Here is a 15,556-nt window from a genome sequence, read left to right as displayed (position 1 = left end):
AGGGACGCTGGACAAGCCCCGGGGGAAGGGGCCGGGCGGGAGGGCTGGCGGCCATGGCACAGAGGCAGCCTTGCAGGTGGTTAGCGCAGCTAGACAAGGTGTGAGGGAATCCTGCAGGGACAAAGGTTGTGACGGGAGTGCTGGGGAGGGTCAGTCTGTGGGCAGGTCCCTAATGCCTGTCTTCTCTCTTACCTGCAGTTGACCCCAATAAGGAGCGGCGGGAGGCTGTGAAACGGAAGATAACACAGTACCTGAAGCGTGCGGAGGAGATCTTCAACTGCCACCTCCAGCGGACTTTGGGGAATGGCAGCCCCGCAGACACGGTGAGGAGCTGGGGCTGGATGTGGCCTCCATGGGTCAGTCATCTCTGAGGGCCAAATGCTTGGGGCTGACTTGGCTGAATCCTGAGGCGGAAACCTGATGAGCGCACACACTGGTGCTGGTTGAGCCCACATAGTAAACCTGAGCAYGTGTCTGCCGTGGGTGGGGGGTGAGGCAAAGGCTTGGGGTAATAAGGGTGGGATTCTGAGCCCATGGAATATGGAACTGCTGGGATGTAATAGCAATGGCTCCTTGGTACAGGAAAACCTGGTGGTGAGGAACACCAAAGAGGCACCTCGATGTGATAACACATCCATGGTGAACATTCTCAACCACCTGTGTACAAATGGCTGGATGCCATGGTCAGGTGGTGTAGAGAAAATGACAAATGTGTCAGCTGCAGAGTGTCACTGGCCTCCTGAGGGATCCTGGTGTCAGCCCTTTTTCCTGTCTGGAGTGAAGGGTTGAGCTGTGCCCAGCTTGCCTGGGTTATTTCCAGGACTCTTGCAAGGTGTGTTATTTAGCTTTTTATCATCATTCTTAATAGCAAAAATGGACATTTTGATGGGACAGAAGCCAACAGGGGCAACCATCTTATTAGATGTAAAACCGTCTTCCTCTCATTGTTCCCATCTGGATGGAAAACAAGCTGTGTTCAGCAAAGATAACTGCAGCTCACACACCATTATGGGACCAGATGGGAAATGAAGGGACAGGAGAGTGAGGCAGGACAGGGTAAGGGCCTGAGGAAAGGCTGGTGAGGAGAATGGTGGGAGAATGGCAACAACCCTAGCATCTCTAGGTCCCTCATCTTTTTCTCACTGTCTTGCAGGGTTACAGCAGCCTTCGCTTCCGGCCGATCAGGACACTAAGCTCAGCAGTGGAGAACCTGAGACGGTATAAGGTTGTGGGAGTGATTGATAAGGTAATGACTGTGTCTGGAAGTGGGAGGGGATGAGGCTGGGGCTGGGCCAAGCCAAATGTAGCCTGGAAGGTCTTACTAGCTGGGATGCAGGTGACTGCCCTTGGTGCGCTTACCAAGGAGCATGAGGGTTTTCATCCAAATCATTCCCACCAAGTAAAATCCTCAGGGGAGGGTAGGAGTCTCTTTGTCAGATGAGAAGTCTGTTAATGTCCCCATTACTTGTGGTTACTAAAGCTCCCAAGATATTTGCAAAGAAGCTGGCATCTCCATTCCTTTCCAATGTAGGGAATCAATCTTGATGCCTAGGTGCTGTGATGGTAGATACCTACAGATAGTCTAGACTTCTGCAGAAGACAAGCTTTCTGCATGAATAAACTAGTTAATAGTTCATGATCTCGGAGTGAAGATGCCAGGCTTACCATCTCCATGCATGCACTGACACATTGTTCCCTTCTGCGAATCACACATCTCAGTTTATCAGGACTAAGGTGTTTCTCACAACCTGCTGAGGCCCAGGTGGGCAGAGCCCAGAAAGAGTAATGTGAATACTTCCTTGGTGAAGGGAGCAAAAATGGTGTGACAGTCACCTCTTTGGTTAGCGCTCTAATCCCTGGCTCCTTGCCTATCTCAGCAGTAATAACCATATTTGGTATTTCAAGAATAGGGGTTTGAGCAATGCCAAACTCTGGTAGTTGAGTGGGAGTTTGTTTTAATTCCAGAGTTAAGTCTGGGATATTACTGTAGGCTGTGAGYTGGGATGAGAGCAGTTACCACTTCTGACATATTCTGTGTATACTGCTTATAGGTGCAGATAGTTCAGGATCCAGCCACGGATGGGACCTTTATACTTAAGGTGGGTGTTGCCAGCTTCACAGCTCATCTGTCTTCATCTTCTTTGGGTGACCTCGGGGAGGAGATATCTTCTAGCCAATATGGTTGAGTGGGGAATACTCCTTAGCTCMTTTTAGATGCAGCTCAGCAAAGGGAAGCTTTAAGAACATCAAACTTCCTCTAAAACCTCTGTGATCTGCTATTTTTTGTTCACTCTCCTCTCTCAGCCATCTTCTGCAATCAAAAGGGAAGCAGCTCTCCTTCTTAGCTCCTTCCTGAAGCTTGAGCTACATTCCTTCTGTTCCTCTGGTGGACCTCAGCCTTGTAATGGTGCAACCCAAGCCTTATGCCCATGTTAGATAATCTGAGCCCACCATGAAATAGATGGCGGATGATGTGGGGTGGAGGGTGCTCAGTTACAGGTTCTAGGGCACTCTCCCAGTGCCCTTAGTCCAGCTGTTTGCTAAAAATGAAGGACTTCAGTAACTGGACAAGGAGGCCCTGGCATAACAGGGAGAAGCATCAATCCCAGAGGGGAAAGTAGAGAGCTGGAATGGTAAACTCCAGCTTGAAGTCATTTGTTTAGTCGAAGTTTGAGTTGGTGCAGTTGTGGGGGATGGCCACTGTTCTGGAGCAGCAGTGTGACTTGCAGGTGGGGAGTGTTGTGCATTGGCAGAGCTTTGCAGAGTTCTGCATCACCACAGCTAGGTGCTAGGGACTGACAGACTTGTCTAAGCACGAGCTGCARGTTTTCCAGTTGGAGAGCTCTGTTGTGAGTGACATGGGGAGGACAGCCATGGGGCTTGTCAGATGGCACTTACCAACAGGTCTTTCCAGCTAGCCTCCTGTGCTGCCAGGTGCTAGGTTCCAGGGAGTCCAAGCACCTACCCTGCTGTAACACCCACCTCCATTTACCTCCCCAGAGCCTCCCCAAATCCCATGTGGAGACTCGTGAGCGGCAGACCATCATTCCTCATGGAGTCCCCTTCATGGTCAAGCTGCTGTGCTACTACGTGAGTGAGGACTCCATCTTCCTCCACCTGGAGCACGTGCAGGGTAAGTGCTTTGTTGTACTTGCTTGCTGTCCACATGGCATCCTGCTCTCACCCTCAGCCTCCCTTTCTTTTGATCTCAAATATGTTTCTCCTGCTGTTTTAGGACTGTTTTCTATAGTGACAGCACAAGTGCTCCTCCTTAGAAAGGTGGCTGAAGACTTTGCGGAAGGAGCCACTAAGCTTTATTGAGGATTCAGGAGTTTTGATAAGAACTGACTGAGGAAGTAAGCTAGAAATGGAGTTATGGAGACCTAGGAGAGAGAGGTTTGCAGTGGGGGGAATGTGGAAACTAGCTTTAGCATCATTGAGTCCTGTGTGAGGGTATCATCATAAAATCGTACCTCACTGTAAGGAAGTTGATATGGTCTGGTATCTTCTGGCATGGTCTGAGATATGGAAGCAAACCAGCAAAGGGTTTTGGAAAGAAAAACCTCTCTTTCTTGCTGGCACAGTTTGGCTATGGCAGCAAGGTGATGGAAAAGGAGATCCAAGTGAGGTAGTTCACTCAGACATTTTGAACAAGACATTCATGGTAACTGGTTACAAAAGAAGAGGCCACACTGGATTTTGAGACAAGACCAAAGAGAGAAGATGGAGAATCAGGGGACAAAGGGCAAGGAGAACATAAGGGTTTGGGTAAAGAAGAGTGACAAAGTGCAGGCTGCTTAGGAGTGAGGAGCTTCTTTGCTCTCTGCCAGATGAGTGGGTGGGTAGGAAGCAGCAGGTGGAGTCCATTAATGACAAACAGTCTGATGTGTGCTGGAGAACAGCCTCAGCTTCTCAAGTGTCTTTGTGCAATGAATTTGCAGAAAGCAACCAGCAGCTGAGTTTAATGAGACTGCCTCTTGTGATCAGTGGGTCCGCCAACTTGCTGGAAGCTCTGGCAGTGTGCTCTGAGCTCCAGGCCTCGCTGCTCTGACTCATCACTGACCAGAGTGCTTTGTTCCATGCTGTGGGCTCTCTCTGGCAGCACTGTTGCTGGGGTGTAGGGAGGAAATGCTTTCAAGGGAGAGTGGGGATGACTGCAGGATCAGGGGCATGTGTGAAGATGTGGCTGGACTGTGACATGGAAGTGATGTGGCTGGGATCAAGGAGACTGTGCAGAAGGGGTGGCAAAAGGCTGCTGAAGGAGGGGGGAATGAGCTACTCATGTGCTGGATCACTGAGGAGTATGGAGTTGAGTGACCTGCATTCATAGGGTTTGGGTATATTCTACATGAACTTCAGGTTTACTTCAGGAGAAATTAAGGTCTAGTCATATGCAGAGTGTGTAGGCCTTGGCCTGTGCCTGAATGGGTGGTGCTCACGGAGGGGGGAACCTGGAATGCTTTCTACCCCATCACTTTTTCTTCTTCTCACTTTCCAGGGGAGATGCTGTGGTCTCACCTCCGCTCCAAGTATTGTGTCCAACAGGGCTCCTCTGATGGCTCTGGTTTCCTGCATTCAAAGCACATTCCAACCCTGAGGGACCGTGGCAGAGAGGAGGCAGTGGGAAGCTTCCATGGGAGCAGTCGAGACTGCATCTTCTCTGCTCGGACAGACAGTGGCCCCCTGGGCTCTGCGAACCACCGCCTGTTGGGAAACACTGACCTTTCTCCCCCTTGGGAGGAGTTCCCTGACAGCACAGACCCCAGACCTGGGAGTCACTGCCAGCTTCTCTTGGCTCCTGCCAGCAGCACAGAGGCTGCAGATGGAGGGCAGGGTTTAAGTGTGATGCAGGCTCTGCCTGGCATCATGGACCATGTTCCAGCAGCATCAACCAAAGGCCCCAGCCACCTCAAAAACCAGGGCCTGGTCCTGCACCCCTGGGACTCTCTAACCAGCAGCAAGGGTGTGGGCAGTGTATCACAAAGAGCAGCCTCCTGGCAGGATCCCAGGCCACTTGCTGGTGAAAGGCTTCCCCAAACGCCTGCCTGTATGCCAAAGACTGTGACAGGGGACCATCCAGGAAAGGGGGAGCCTCAGTCTCATCAAGTGTCTGAGGCCCCCTGGGCTCAGCCCTTCCTGGCTTCCTCAGGACAGAGGCAGCTTTGTGCAGGAATTGCCATGCACAGTTCTGGCAGGCCCTGTGGGCCTGGGCCTGACCCTGGGATGCAGGAGCCCCTGTGGGGAGGAAGCATGACCAGTGGCCCACTCAGAGAGGAGCCGGTATCAGGACTGTGCAGGTCTCTGGCTCCCTGTGGGCATAACCAGAGAGCCTGGGCTGTGAAGGAGGAGCAAGTCCAGCTGTGGGCAGCAGAAATCCTCTTGGCCTTAGAGGGACTTCACCAACAGGGTGTATTGTGCCGGGACCTCAACCCCAGGAACCTGCTGCTTGATACAGCTGGTAGGTAGAGCCCAAGGCTGCTTCCCCAAGGGGGAGGGAGGGTTGTTGGCTGGAAGACTCCTGTCTGCCCCATATCCAGGAGACTTGAACTCTCTTGAGTTTGCTTTGGGGGAGGGAGGGGAGATTTGGATGTCTTTGAGCATGGAAGTGTGGTCTGGATTGGGGTTTCCAAGAGATTATTACAAGAGATGTTTCTGCAGAGGGAGAGTAGGGGCCATAGCCACAGGAATGCGATACTTCTGCTCCCATGTGGGGTCTGGCTGCCTGGGAAATCCCAGCACAGGGAATCTGAGACCAGCTAAACTGTGTCTGAGGTTAGTGGAATTGCAGTTTGCTCCTGCCTGTAGTTACTGCCCCCTTGGGTGTTCCTGAGCCTGTCCTTCCCCTCACGCCATGAGTTGTTGCTGTCTGTGCAAGCCTCTGAGTGCAAGTCCCTGACCAACTGGCAAGAATGGGGGCAAGCTAAAGATTGCCCCACAACGTGGTTAGGGGAAAAACCAAGAGATAGCTTTGTGAGGGGGAAGCTAACCTTTCTCCCTTTGGCACTGCCTCTCCTCACTGCAGCCTGCCCCAGGGTTGTTGAGCTTGAATCCCCTCTAACCAGACCCACCAGCTGCATGTGCCTGCTGGACATCTGAGGCAACTGTTGGGTGGCTGTGGGAGGCACAACCCCTCTGTGTCCAGGGTGTAGCAGGGACCCAGCACCCTGGCTTTTCCCAGTGACGTCTCCTGCTTCCAACTGAGGGGAATGTGGCTTGGGTTTGCGTTCCTGCTGGAGTTGCTAGTTTTATGCTAACCTCCCTGCTCTTGGCTCTCATGCTGGTCTGCAGGTCATGTCCGTCTTACCTTCTTTGGCCAGTGGACAGAGGTGGAGCCACGGTGCTGCAGCCAAGCTCTGGAGGAGCTCTATAGTGCCCCAGGTAAGGGAAGCTTGCCCTCCCTTCTCCTGACCTCTCCCCACTGCCATTGACCTGGGGAGAGAGGGCTCCTGCATGCAGTGAGGCTTGCCTAGAATGGCAGTCACTAGCAGCCACAGGCCCTGGTGCCCAGGTACTGCCCTGCCTCCAGCTCTAATTCTTCTCTGGCTCTTCCTGCAGAAGTGGGGGGCATTTCTGAGCTGACTGAAACTGCTGACTGCTGGAGCTTTGGGTCTCTGTTGTATGAGCTGCTGACAGGAGTGGTAAGAGGCAGAGGAGCTATGTAGTACTTGTGGTGGGGGGAACCTTAGTAGAAGAGCTCCTGTCCATACAGGGGCTGGGAGGATGAATTCCAGTGTGGGCACATCAGCTGTGTGCCAAATTGTCTCAGGTGTGTGATTCTTGGTGCCTGGATCTCTGGGTGCTGAGGACCTGGGATTTTAAATCCTACCATGCTAGGGTGGGGTTGTATGGTGGTGAAGTCTTAGCAGGATGTTAATACCCCAGTCGGTGCCTCTGCTCACCGTCATCCTTTGCCTCCTGCAGCCCCTGTCCCAAAACCACCCTTCAGGGATTCAACCTCACACCCAGCTGCACCTGCCAGAGGGACTCAGCCTGGCAGCTGCATCGCTGCTCACTGAGGTGAGGAGTCTGGGTGGAGGTGGGGGAGGCTGGGAGAAGGCAGGGGCTGAGGCTGGGTAGCTGCTTTTCAGTGTATCCATCTTCCCACCCTGGTGTCCTGTCCCTTTTCTCTGCAGCTCCTGCAGTATAGCCCTAAGCAGCGTTTGGGCTCGGGAGGAGGTGGAATTGCGAAGCTGAAGTCCCACTCCTTCTTCAGCACTGTCCAGTGGAACAAGCTGGTGGGCTAGGCAGGCTGGGGTGGGAGCGGAGCAGGGCCAGGGCTTCTCTGACCCTTCTTGCGGGGAGCTGGGTGCAGGGCAGCTGCTCCCTGGAACTTGTGAACCCATGTGGCACTGGCAGCTCTGCCTGCTGGGGGAGGTTTGCCTGCAAGGGCTGCCCTGGGGTGGGGTGGGGGGGGGCGCATGAGGTTTTGCAGCCTTAAATGTTCTTCCATCTCTTCTTGCAATTCTGTTAGTGTCTCTGAGCAAGCAGGCTGTGGTCTGGGACAGGCTGTCTCCCACTGAGTTCTTCATGGTGGGAAAGGGGTCCCACACCCTGAGCCTTAGGTACACCAACCTTCCTGACCTCCAGGGAGAGGCCACGCTCCCCTTCCGGGGCTTCCTGTCAGGCACCAGTGTCCCTTCCTCTGCTTAGCACTGTGCTGTGGGATTCCTTCCCTGTGGTTTTTCTCTCTGCTGCTAACAGAGTTGATCTCCCCATTACTTTTTGTGGCTTCCAAGTGCATTTCCTCTGGGCCCTGCTGGCTAGTGCCCAGGCCTGTCTTTTGTGTCATTCACTGGCTGCATGTGTGTGGATAATGCCTGCTGCAGGGAGCTGGGGTGGGAGGGGATGGAGCCCCCCCCAGTCTTTTCATGGTGGCTGTCTGAAAAGAATAAACCATGTGTCATTGGGTTCAGAAGTGTGCTTTTGTTTCTGAGTTGGACTAGCCAGGCCTTGGCCCAGCATGCCAAGTGAGGGAGGACCCCAGATCTGGCTCTTAAACCTGCCTGGGAACCCTGGGCTGGAGCTTGAGTTTTGCCTTTTACAAAGAGGGGAACAGCAAGTCTACCCCTGCCAGGGATGGAGTTGGTGTGGCTGAGGCCAGTGCAGCCTGCAGCCCTTCATGCCCATCTCCACTACCTGACAGTGCCCTCCACCCTGCTGCCAAAGGTCAGAACATGGCAAGGATTGCCTGGACATCTACCCCTCTGCCTGCCTCAAGCCTGTATCCTGGGGAAAGGATTCTGCTCCTCACCCAGGCTGTATGGCAGTATGGTTGCAGCCCACGGGGTTGGGAAAATCCACAGTGCCTGTAATTCATTCTAATGTTGCCTTTTGGTGTTGTCCCCTGTTCTGTCTCCAGCCTTAGCATGCCCAGAGTGTGCTCCTATTCCTGGGTGCTCCCTTCTGCTGTTAGAGAAGCAGGCTGGTCTCCCTGAGTTTGCTGTGCTTTGAGCATGATGATTTCTTGCAGGACAAACAGCAAGGGGTTGAAGGGATGAATTCTGAGAAACTGCAAATCTAAGGAGGGGATATTTAACCAGCAAGAAGCATAAACAGAAGTCAGGATGGAAGACGGGGGTGAGCAGGAGGCTTCTGCTAATGGTGCAAGGCAAGAGAAGTCTGTGCTCAGTCTTGCAAGTCAAAGTAGCTGGAGGCTGAAGGAATATCTAGAAATGTTCATGCTGTCATGAAACTGATTTGGGAGTGGGCACTTATTTGGGAGTGGGCACAGCAAAGCACTCCTGATGTTATTTCTTGCCCTCCCCTCCCAGTTCCCACTGCTTGATCCTCCCCCTGCAAATATTAACTGGTGTCTGCAATTTCGGACACCAGTGACCCTGGGCTGTGGCTAGCTGGTTCCCACTTCTGTTTGCTGACAGCAATAATGCCCAGCTCCTTGCTGTCTCTCCCCTTGGCTCTTGGGCAGCAAAAGTGCTGTCCACCAGAGGGAAGCAAAACCCAAAACACACAGCTCCTCCAATTTAGCAAATGCAGCATACACTTCAAAGGAACAGCTGTGCAAAAGCAGACCAGCTAGCTGGAGAAGCTGAATGCAGGAGGATGGGGAGCAGGGGAAGAACTAATGTCAATGAAAGCCAAGCACAGTGGAGCAGGAAACCTGGGGCTTTTTCTAAGGCGGCCTCTGACAGGTAGACTGCACTAGTTGAACCCTGCCAGCAGCAGGCTCCATTTTCCTTCCAGCCTCCTCATCCTAYGACTCCTGGGTGTCTGAGCAGGACTGCCCTTGCCCGGGTGCTAGGCCRCAGCATGGCTTCGTGCAACACAGTACCCTGGGCTTTGCCGAGGAGGGTCAGAAAGGAAGTGTCAAGCAGTGCAGCTACTTGACACTCCTGCAGTGAGCCCCATCAGGAAAGATCAAACAGGCCAGTTAGTTTGCTATGCTGCCTCATTGTAAGAGCTAGACTGTCCCTTCACTCGGTGTAGTTCAAAGGCCTCATTTATTGCAGCCCCAGACAGAATACAGGCAGTGCCTTGCCCCCAGCCTCACTCCTACAGTTAAGGGGGGCCCTCTGTATTCTAAACGTGCATGGAGACTGCGGTACAAGCAGCATTTTATATCAGAAAGGCTCTTTTTTAACTCAATTTCGTCATGCAAGAGCAGCTAGAGCCTCCTTCTTTAGAGCATGGGAGAGTGTGGGGTTTTTTTTTTGTTTGTTTGTTTTTTAAACCTTCTACCTCAGTCCAATCCTGCACACATCAGGGAAAGTCCAAGGAAAAGCTGACTCCACCCACTGGTTTATGATGGTCCATAGCTGCCAGGAAGGGGTAGGAACCAATACTAGAAAATACTCATTCCTGGTCATCAGCATCACAACTGTGGGTGCAATGGACTACTTTGTTAGAAGAGGCTGCCTTCACTTGTAACTGGGAAGTGCAAACCATTCTCTGAAGTTGATGACAGAGCTGGAAAAACCCTATCAAGGTCCAGGAATGATTTCTTATTGTTCTAAGAACAGGCACCGCTCCTTTGGGAAATGGTCTCAGCACCACAGGTCAGCCAGTGCCCCCTTTTCCTTTACATTTCATCTTTCAATTTTCTCCTTGCCTCCTTTCTCCCTTTGCAACGTTTACATCCTTTTTTCCTGCTTTCATCATTTACAGTTAACACACTCCTGTTTTATCAGGATACACCGACCTGGTTTCAGCTCCATAATTGAGCCAGCCTGTCCTGGTTCTTCCTCTTGGCTATCATCCCATTTAGCAAACACCTGGATTTCCTTGCTGTCTATTTTGCCAGACCAAGAAAAGGCTTCTTTCCAGCCCTGAAAACCTTGTTACTGGAAAGAGGCAATTCAGTGCCAAAGAGGGTTTGAGAACAGGAGTGTTCAGAGCCAGAGAAGCCTCAGTTTAGTAGCACCCAGGGAAGCATCCAGCTCACGTTTCCTCTTTTCTCTCACCACCGGGTAACAGGCTTCTTATGCTAAGCTAGGGCTGCTGCTGATGCCCAAGCCTGTGCGCAGAAACTTCTGCTTGCCCCCTCAAACACATCCCACCTCTCAATTGTTGCCCAGTTTTATTTCATTTAAAATCCGCCATGTTAAATATTTTAGTTACAAGTTCTGTGTAGAGGGTAATAGACTCTGCAGGCACTAGCAACCCCCTCACTCCCCAATACATATGTGCGCTATTGGATTAAGGATTGCCCCCCTCCCCCCCTCAAACCAACCACCTTAGACTGGGATATACATATTACCCTTAAAGGCCTGGCCCTCCCCAGCTGTCTCTTTGCCAGCACCAGGCCAAGCCTTTGCACACAGGAAGCCAACAGTTTCATCCACCATCAGTGAGCTGTGATTCAAAGACAGCTGCAGGGGGCTGTTTCTTCCCTAATGTTGGACATGTAATAGTGAAAGGGTTGTGGCTGCTGGGAACAGTGCTACCTCCACAGAGATCACAGGCTCTGCCCACCTGGACACAAAACAAAGAAAAGATCTCCAAGGGAAAGCACAGGAGCTGTGACCACTGTGTTCCTGTCTGTAGAGGGAGTGTAACTAGGCAGAGGCATGGCACCCACCTCAGCCCTGCTCTGATCAAAAATGCTGCTGCAGTCTGGGTGTCCCCACACTGCTCTTGCAGGACTGATGAGCATGAAATATTTTCAAGCAAAACAGGGACAGAACAGTAGTAGCCTTTCCTTTCTTCTCCCTCCCAGGAACCTCAGTACTCAGAAATAAAGCTGAACCTGCCTTGGAGAGGCAGGGAAAGATACCCTAGCACAGCAGCAGCAAGCACTTTCCAGTGGTATAGGACAAGCTAGAGGTGAGAGTTCGGTGCTGTGAGGGAGAGGATGCTATAGAGATGGCCCTGGAAAGGCAGTGCCATTCAGTAGTTGGCCCACTGTATAGCAGTCCCAGTGAGAAACTGATCCTTCTTTAAACAGAACAGGAAAGGAGGTAGGAGCTATCCCCAGGATTCCCTCTGGAACACCTCCAGTCACAGGGGAGGGAGAGAGACTGGAATGACCCCTGCCAGTTCCTGAATGCCCTGCATTGCCCCTGCTAGTGCTGTGGCCCTGCCCTGGGTGGGTTGTGTGGGGGAATAGCTGCTCTACAGGTCGAGCAGCAGCACGCGGGGATCCTCCACCGCCGCCTTGATCTTGCGCAGGAAAGTCACTGCCTCTCTGCCATCAATCAGCCGGTGATCGTATGTCAGTGCCACGTACATCATGGGCCGCACCTCAATCTGAAGGGGAGGAATGAGAAAGGCATTGGTGAGCTCAGCCCTACTGCTCACGTGCTGCCCTCCGGCACATTTGGGGAAGAACTGGTTTTTTTTCCTATCCTGAATGATGGCCTCAGCCCCTCCTAGGGGTGTCTTGTCTGGTGGGACTGCACACCCACTCATTCACCCAGGAGCTGACCACCAGCACTGGCCAAGTCTGCACCACACATAGGACCTTGTTCCCTTCACAGTCTGTTCTCTGTCATGAAGATGACAGCCCCACCTCCTCCTCCTCCCCATACCTAAACAGATTATCCAGTTCTCTCCCTTACGGACAGAACAAGGCCCCCTGCACACCTCAGGTACGTACCACTGTCAGCAAAGATGCCCTTCATCCATTCATCTCAGCTTCTCCTTCACAGGACAGCCTTTTAGGAGGTGGCACCAGCCCCCAGAAAAACCATACAAACTACAGCCTTCATCCCACTGAGCCCTCCCCTCTGCTCTCTGAAAACTCCTGTGCAGCTCCACTTACTTTGCCTCCAACAGCCACAGGCCTGTCAAAGATTGCGTGCATGCCTAAGATGGCTGACTGGGGTGGGTTAATGATAGGTGTCCCAAAGAGGGAACCAAAAACCCCTCCATTGCTGATTGTGAAAGTGCCACCATCCATGTCCTCAATGGCCAGTTCATTCTTCCGTGCCTAGAAGAGTAAGGTCTTAGAAAGCTGCTCAGACAGATCACAGAATGCAAAAGTACAATGGTTTGGATGTTCACCCTCTCCAGGAATGACTGCTGATGGCAAGAGCTTCACTCACTGATCAGCTGAAAGAATGAATTACTTTGAAATGCATCCTGTCTTTAAATCTGAAAATTTACTGGCTTTGGGGCAGGATTCTCTTGTCTTAGCTTCCAACTCTTGCTTTTGCAGGAGGCAGACACAGGGACTTCTATCCCAGGACAGCTCAGCCTTGGCCTCCAAAGACAAAGGTGAAGACACACTATACCACTAAAGCAGCATTTGAGGTCTCCTGGAAGGGCAACAAGTAGGTAGGTCTGTCCTGTAAGGCATGAGCACAGCTACAGCTGTAATTGGATCACACCCCACAACACAGTTCAGTGTTTTAGAGGTCAGAGATGATGCCACAGAGGGACTGAACCAGTTCATGCCTATCCAGCAGCCTCAATTCTTTCCATTCCTTTACAAAGACATCTCCAGCTTTTCTTACCTTCTCCCCCAACTCATGGATAGCACGTTCTATGTCAGCAAAGTTCATATTTTCTACGTTCCTAATGACAGGGACCACAAGACCCTAAGGGGAAGCAAAATGCACGATCAGCAAATTGACTGCGGTGACAAACAGGGATAACCGTTACTGGGCAGGAGCCTGGTCTTGGCTCAGCAGAGTTCCTGCCTTCTGCTTGGCCCAGAGCAGGTGGTTGGCACAGCTGCCTCACACCTTGGCAGCCTGCCAGGCAAGCTGGCATGATGTGCACAAAGGGCCAACACAGTAAATGAGAAAGGTCTGTGACAACTTCTTTGCCCATAAATCCATCACCTAAAATCAATTGGGTCTGTTTGAATCCCAACTCCACCTTCATAAAAGCAGGTAAGGCATTGGGCAGGGTTCAGTTGCCACCTCTATCTCCACAAGAAGAGTGGAGTCCCTTTATGCTGAACCTCCTCTAGAATTGGGGAGCAGTGAGAGAGCATCAGTCCTGGCCGAAACTCTGCCTCACAACAGAAACAACTAATTCAACATTCATATCTCCATTCCATGTGTTCCCTGACCAGGAACAACCCTTTGAAGCAGCAATGTGTTTTACAGAAATGGTGTGACAGTACAGCAAGGCTAGCCAAAGGACAGGACATACAAAGCTTTCTCTATCTATGCCATATCCCCATGGGTCCAAGAAAAAAGGGTTTCCCTAACTTGAGCTTTCCCACTAACCACTAAGATCTATATTAGCCTTCTCACTGCATCTCCTAGGATGGTGGCAGAATATTGCCAGTCCTCCATCTTCTCCCCAATCCCCCTTCAGCAGCCCACAGTGTATCAGCCCTCTCATCAGGAAGACTAGTCCCATCAGTATGTTTCTGCTGCAGTGTTGCTCACAGCTGAGTTGCCTCAGAATACATGACCATCCAGACCCAAGGCTGCAGGAAGCATGGCCAAAGCATATAAAGTACTTACCCGGGGAGTTGCTACAGCGACACTGATGTCCACATAGTCCCTGTACACAATCTCTTTGGTCGTATCATCAATCACTATGAGAGAAAAGAGGCTATGTTACACACAGAAAACCAAGAACAAGAGCTCAGCAGGCCAGAAGTAGCCACAGACTCATAACAACTTGCTCATCTCTAGTTTAAACATAGCTCCAGAGAAGACTGAGCCCTTGCTGCCCCTGTGGGAAAAGTGCCAGGATAGAGAAAGAGGAAACATTGGCCAGTCAGTTCAGTTCCCTCAGACATTGCCCTGGTTGGTCTCCTCTTCTGGGTTTGAGCAAGCAGCTCTGACACCCCCAGGAACTGCAGCACACCTCCAACAGTTACCTCCACGCCACCCAGCAGGGCTGTGCCCACTATGGGCTGGGTGAACACCAAGTTACACAACGCCCCTGACCCACTGTCCTTGCAATCCCTCACTAAAACTGCCCCTCTTGGCACACTGTTCTCTGCCTACATAAGTGGCATTAGCAATATCAGCTGCAGCCCATAGGACTTTGTTCCCCTTTGCCTTGTGTATCTGACTGGCTTGTGTAAGCTGTAAGCCCTGCCCTGGGCTTGGCTAACAGCTTCCCCCACATTCACCAGTGAGGTTCACAAATCACTGGCAAGGGTCACTGCTCACCTGCATTCACAACAGGCTGGTCTTGCAGAGCAAAAGCTGCAGCTTTCACAAAAGCTGACATGAAACCTAGCTTCAGGTTGTGCTTCTTCAGGAAGGGATCCTTGTGCTGGGCTCTCATCTCCCGAATGTTACTGCAAAACATGACAACACTGGTCACCAGAGAGTCCAAGGAAAGACTATTCACTTGCTTTGTAAGGGACTTCAGCACCAGCCCCAAGGGCTGCAGATTTTCACCACCAACTGGCCACCAATCCTCAGCCTGCTGAAAAATCCTCCAAAATGCCATAGATAGAACAGGCTGAGAGTGGCTCTAAGGCTCCTGCCAAACAATGCACAGGAATTGGTACAGGACCACAAACTCAACAGGACAAGGTTAACCTGTATGGCCATGCTGCCAGGCACAAAAGCAAAATGGGGCGTGACTTATTTCCTGCTTAGGCCTGACTGATGTTGCAAAGAGGCAGCGAGACACAGCAGTTCGCGCAGAAGGGCGCACAAAGGTACCTTCGTTTCTGTTCCCTGTGGTGTACGCTTCCTCAAGTATGGTCATGACACAGCGCAGAGCACGTTCCCCAGTGGCTGTTGGAGTTGCTGTGTCAGAGGCTTGGACCCAGACCGACCCTCTGACAGCAGATGCAGCTCTACAGGTCTCAGGCTGCAGGGAGTGCTTGGGGCCTCTCTGGGAGGCCTGGGCTGGCAGCCAGCTCTCCTGCAGGAGGTGTGCTGCTGTTGACGAGTTGTGTTGTCAGGTAAGGGAGTTACGGGAAGAGGTCAGTAGGCTGCGCAGCATCCGAGAAGATGAGCAAGAGATAGACAGGGTATTCTCGGAGACTGTGCAGCTTTGGGAGTCCCAACCCCCCACAGCAGTGGAGTTGCCAGAGGGCTCTGTGCCGTGTGAAATGGTACATCATAACACCGTAGAAGAAGGCTGGAAACTGGTCACTGCTCGTGGGAGGAGAAAGGCTCCTACTCCTCCCGAAGACTTGCAGCTGAAGAACAGGTTTAGTGCCCTCCAGGAT

The 15,556-nt window shown here is 52.0% G+C and overlaps 2 protein-coding genes across 2 annotated transcripts in view; one reads left to right on the top strand and one right to left on the bottom strand.

Moving 5' to 3' along the window:
* RPS6KL1 (ribosomal protein S6 kinase like 1) overlaps positions 1 to 7,349 on the top strand; it is a 15,258-nt gene extending 7,909 nt beyond the window's left edge. The window contains exons 6-14 of the mRNA XM_026054875.1: positions 199 to 323; positions 1,154 to 1,246; positions 2,052 to 2,099; positions 3,001 to 3,133; positions 4,499 to 5,458; positions 6,289 to 6,378; positions 6,556 to 6,638; positions 6,922 to 7,017; positions 7,134 to 7,349. Coding sequence (XP_025910660.1) covers positions 199 to 323; positions 1,154 to 1,246; positions 2,052 to 2,099; positions 3,001 to 3,133; positions 4,499 to 5,458; positions 6,289 to 6,378; positions 6,556 to 6,638; positions 6,922 to 7,017; positions 7,134 to 7,244 — 1,739 coding nt within the window. The 3' untranslated portion in view covers positions 7,245 to 7,349. The remainder of the gene's footprint in view (positions 1 to 198; positions 324 to 1,153; positions 1,247 to 2,051; positions 2,100 to 3,000; positions 3,134 to 4,498; positions 5,459 to 6,288; positions 6,379 to 6,555; positions 6,639 to 6,921; positions 7,018 to 7,133) is intronic.
* Positions 7,350 to 8,980: 1,631 nt separating this feature from the next.
* Positions 8,981 to 15,072, bottom strand: LOC112960528 (dihydrolipoyllysine-residue succinyltransferase component of 2-oxoglutarate dehydrogenase complex, mitochondrial-like; the record flags this gene model as incomplete). Its single annotated transcript, XM_026054873.1, has 6 exons — positions 8,981 to 11,703; positions 12,218 to 12,385; positions 12,912 to 12,995; positions 13,878 to 13,951; positions 14,538 to 14,668; positions 15,042 to 15,072. Coding segments are annotated over 6 exons (623 nt in total), but the record flags the coding sequence as incomplete, so codon positions are not given.
* Between the last annotated feature and the right edge of the window lie 484 nt (positions 15,073 to 15,556).

Source organism: Apteryx rowi, unplaced genomic scaffold, assembly GCF_003343035.1.
Source record: "Apteryx rowi isolate R43461 unplaced genomic scaffold, aptRow1 scaffold_971, whole genome shotgun sequence".
Taxonomy (NCBI): domain Eukaryota; kingdom Metazoa; phylum Chordata; class Aves; order Apterygiformes; family Apterygidae; genus Apteryx; species Apteryx rowi.
Note: the sequence above shows the minus strand (reverse complement) of the source record. Positions and strands in the feature narration are given on the sequence as shown.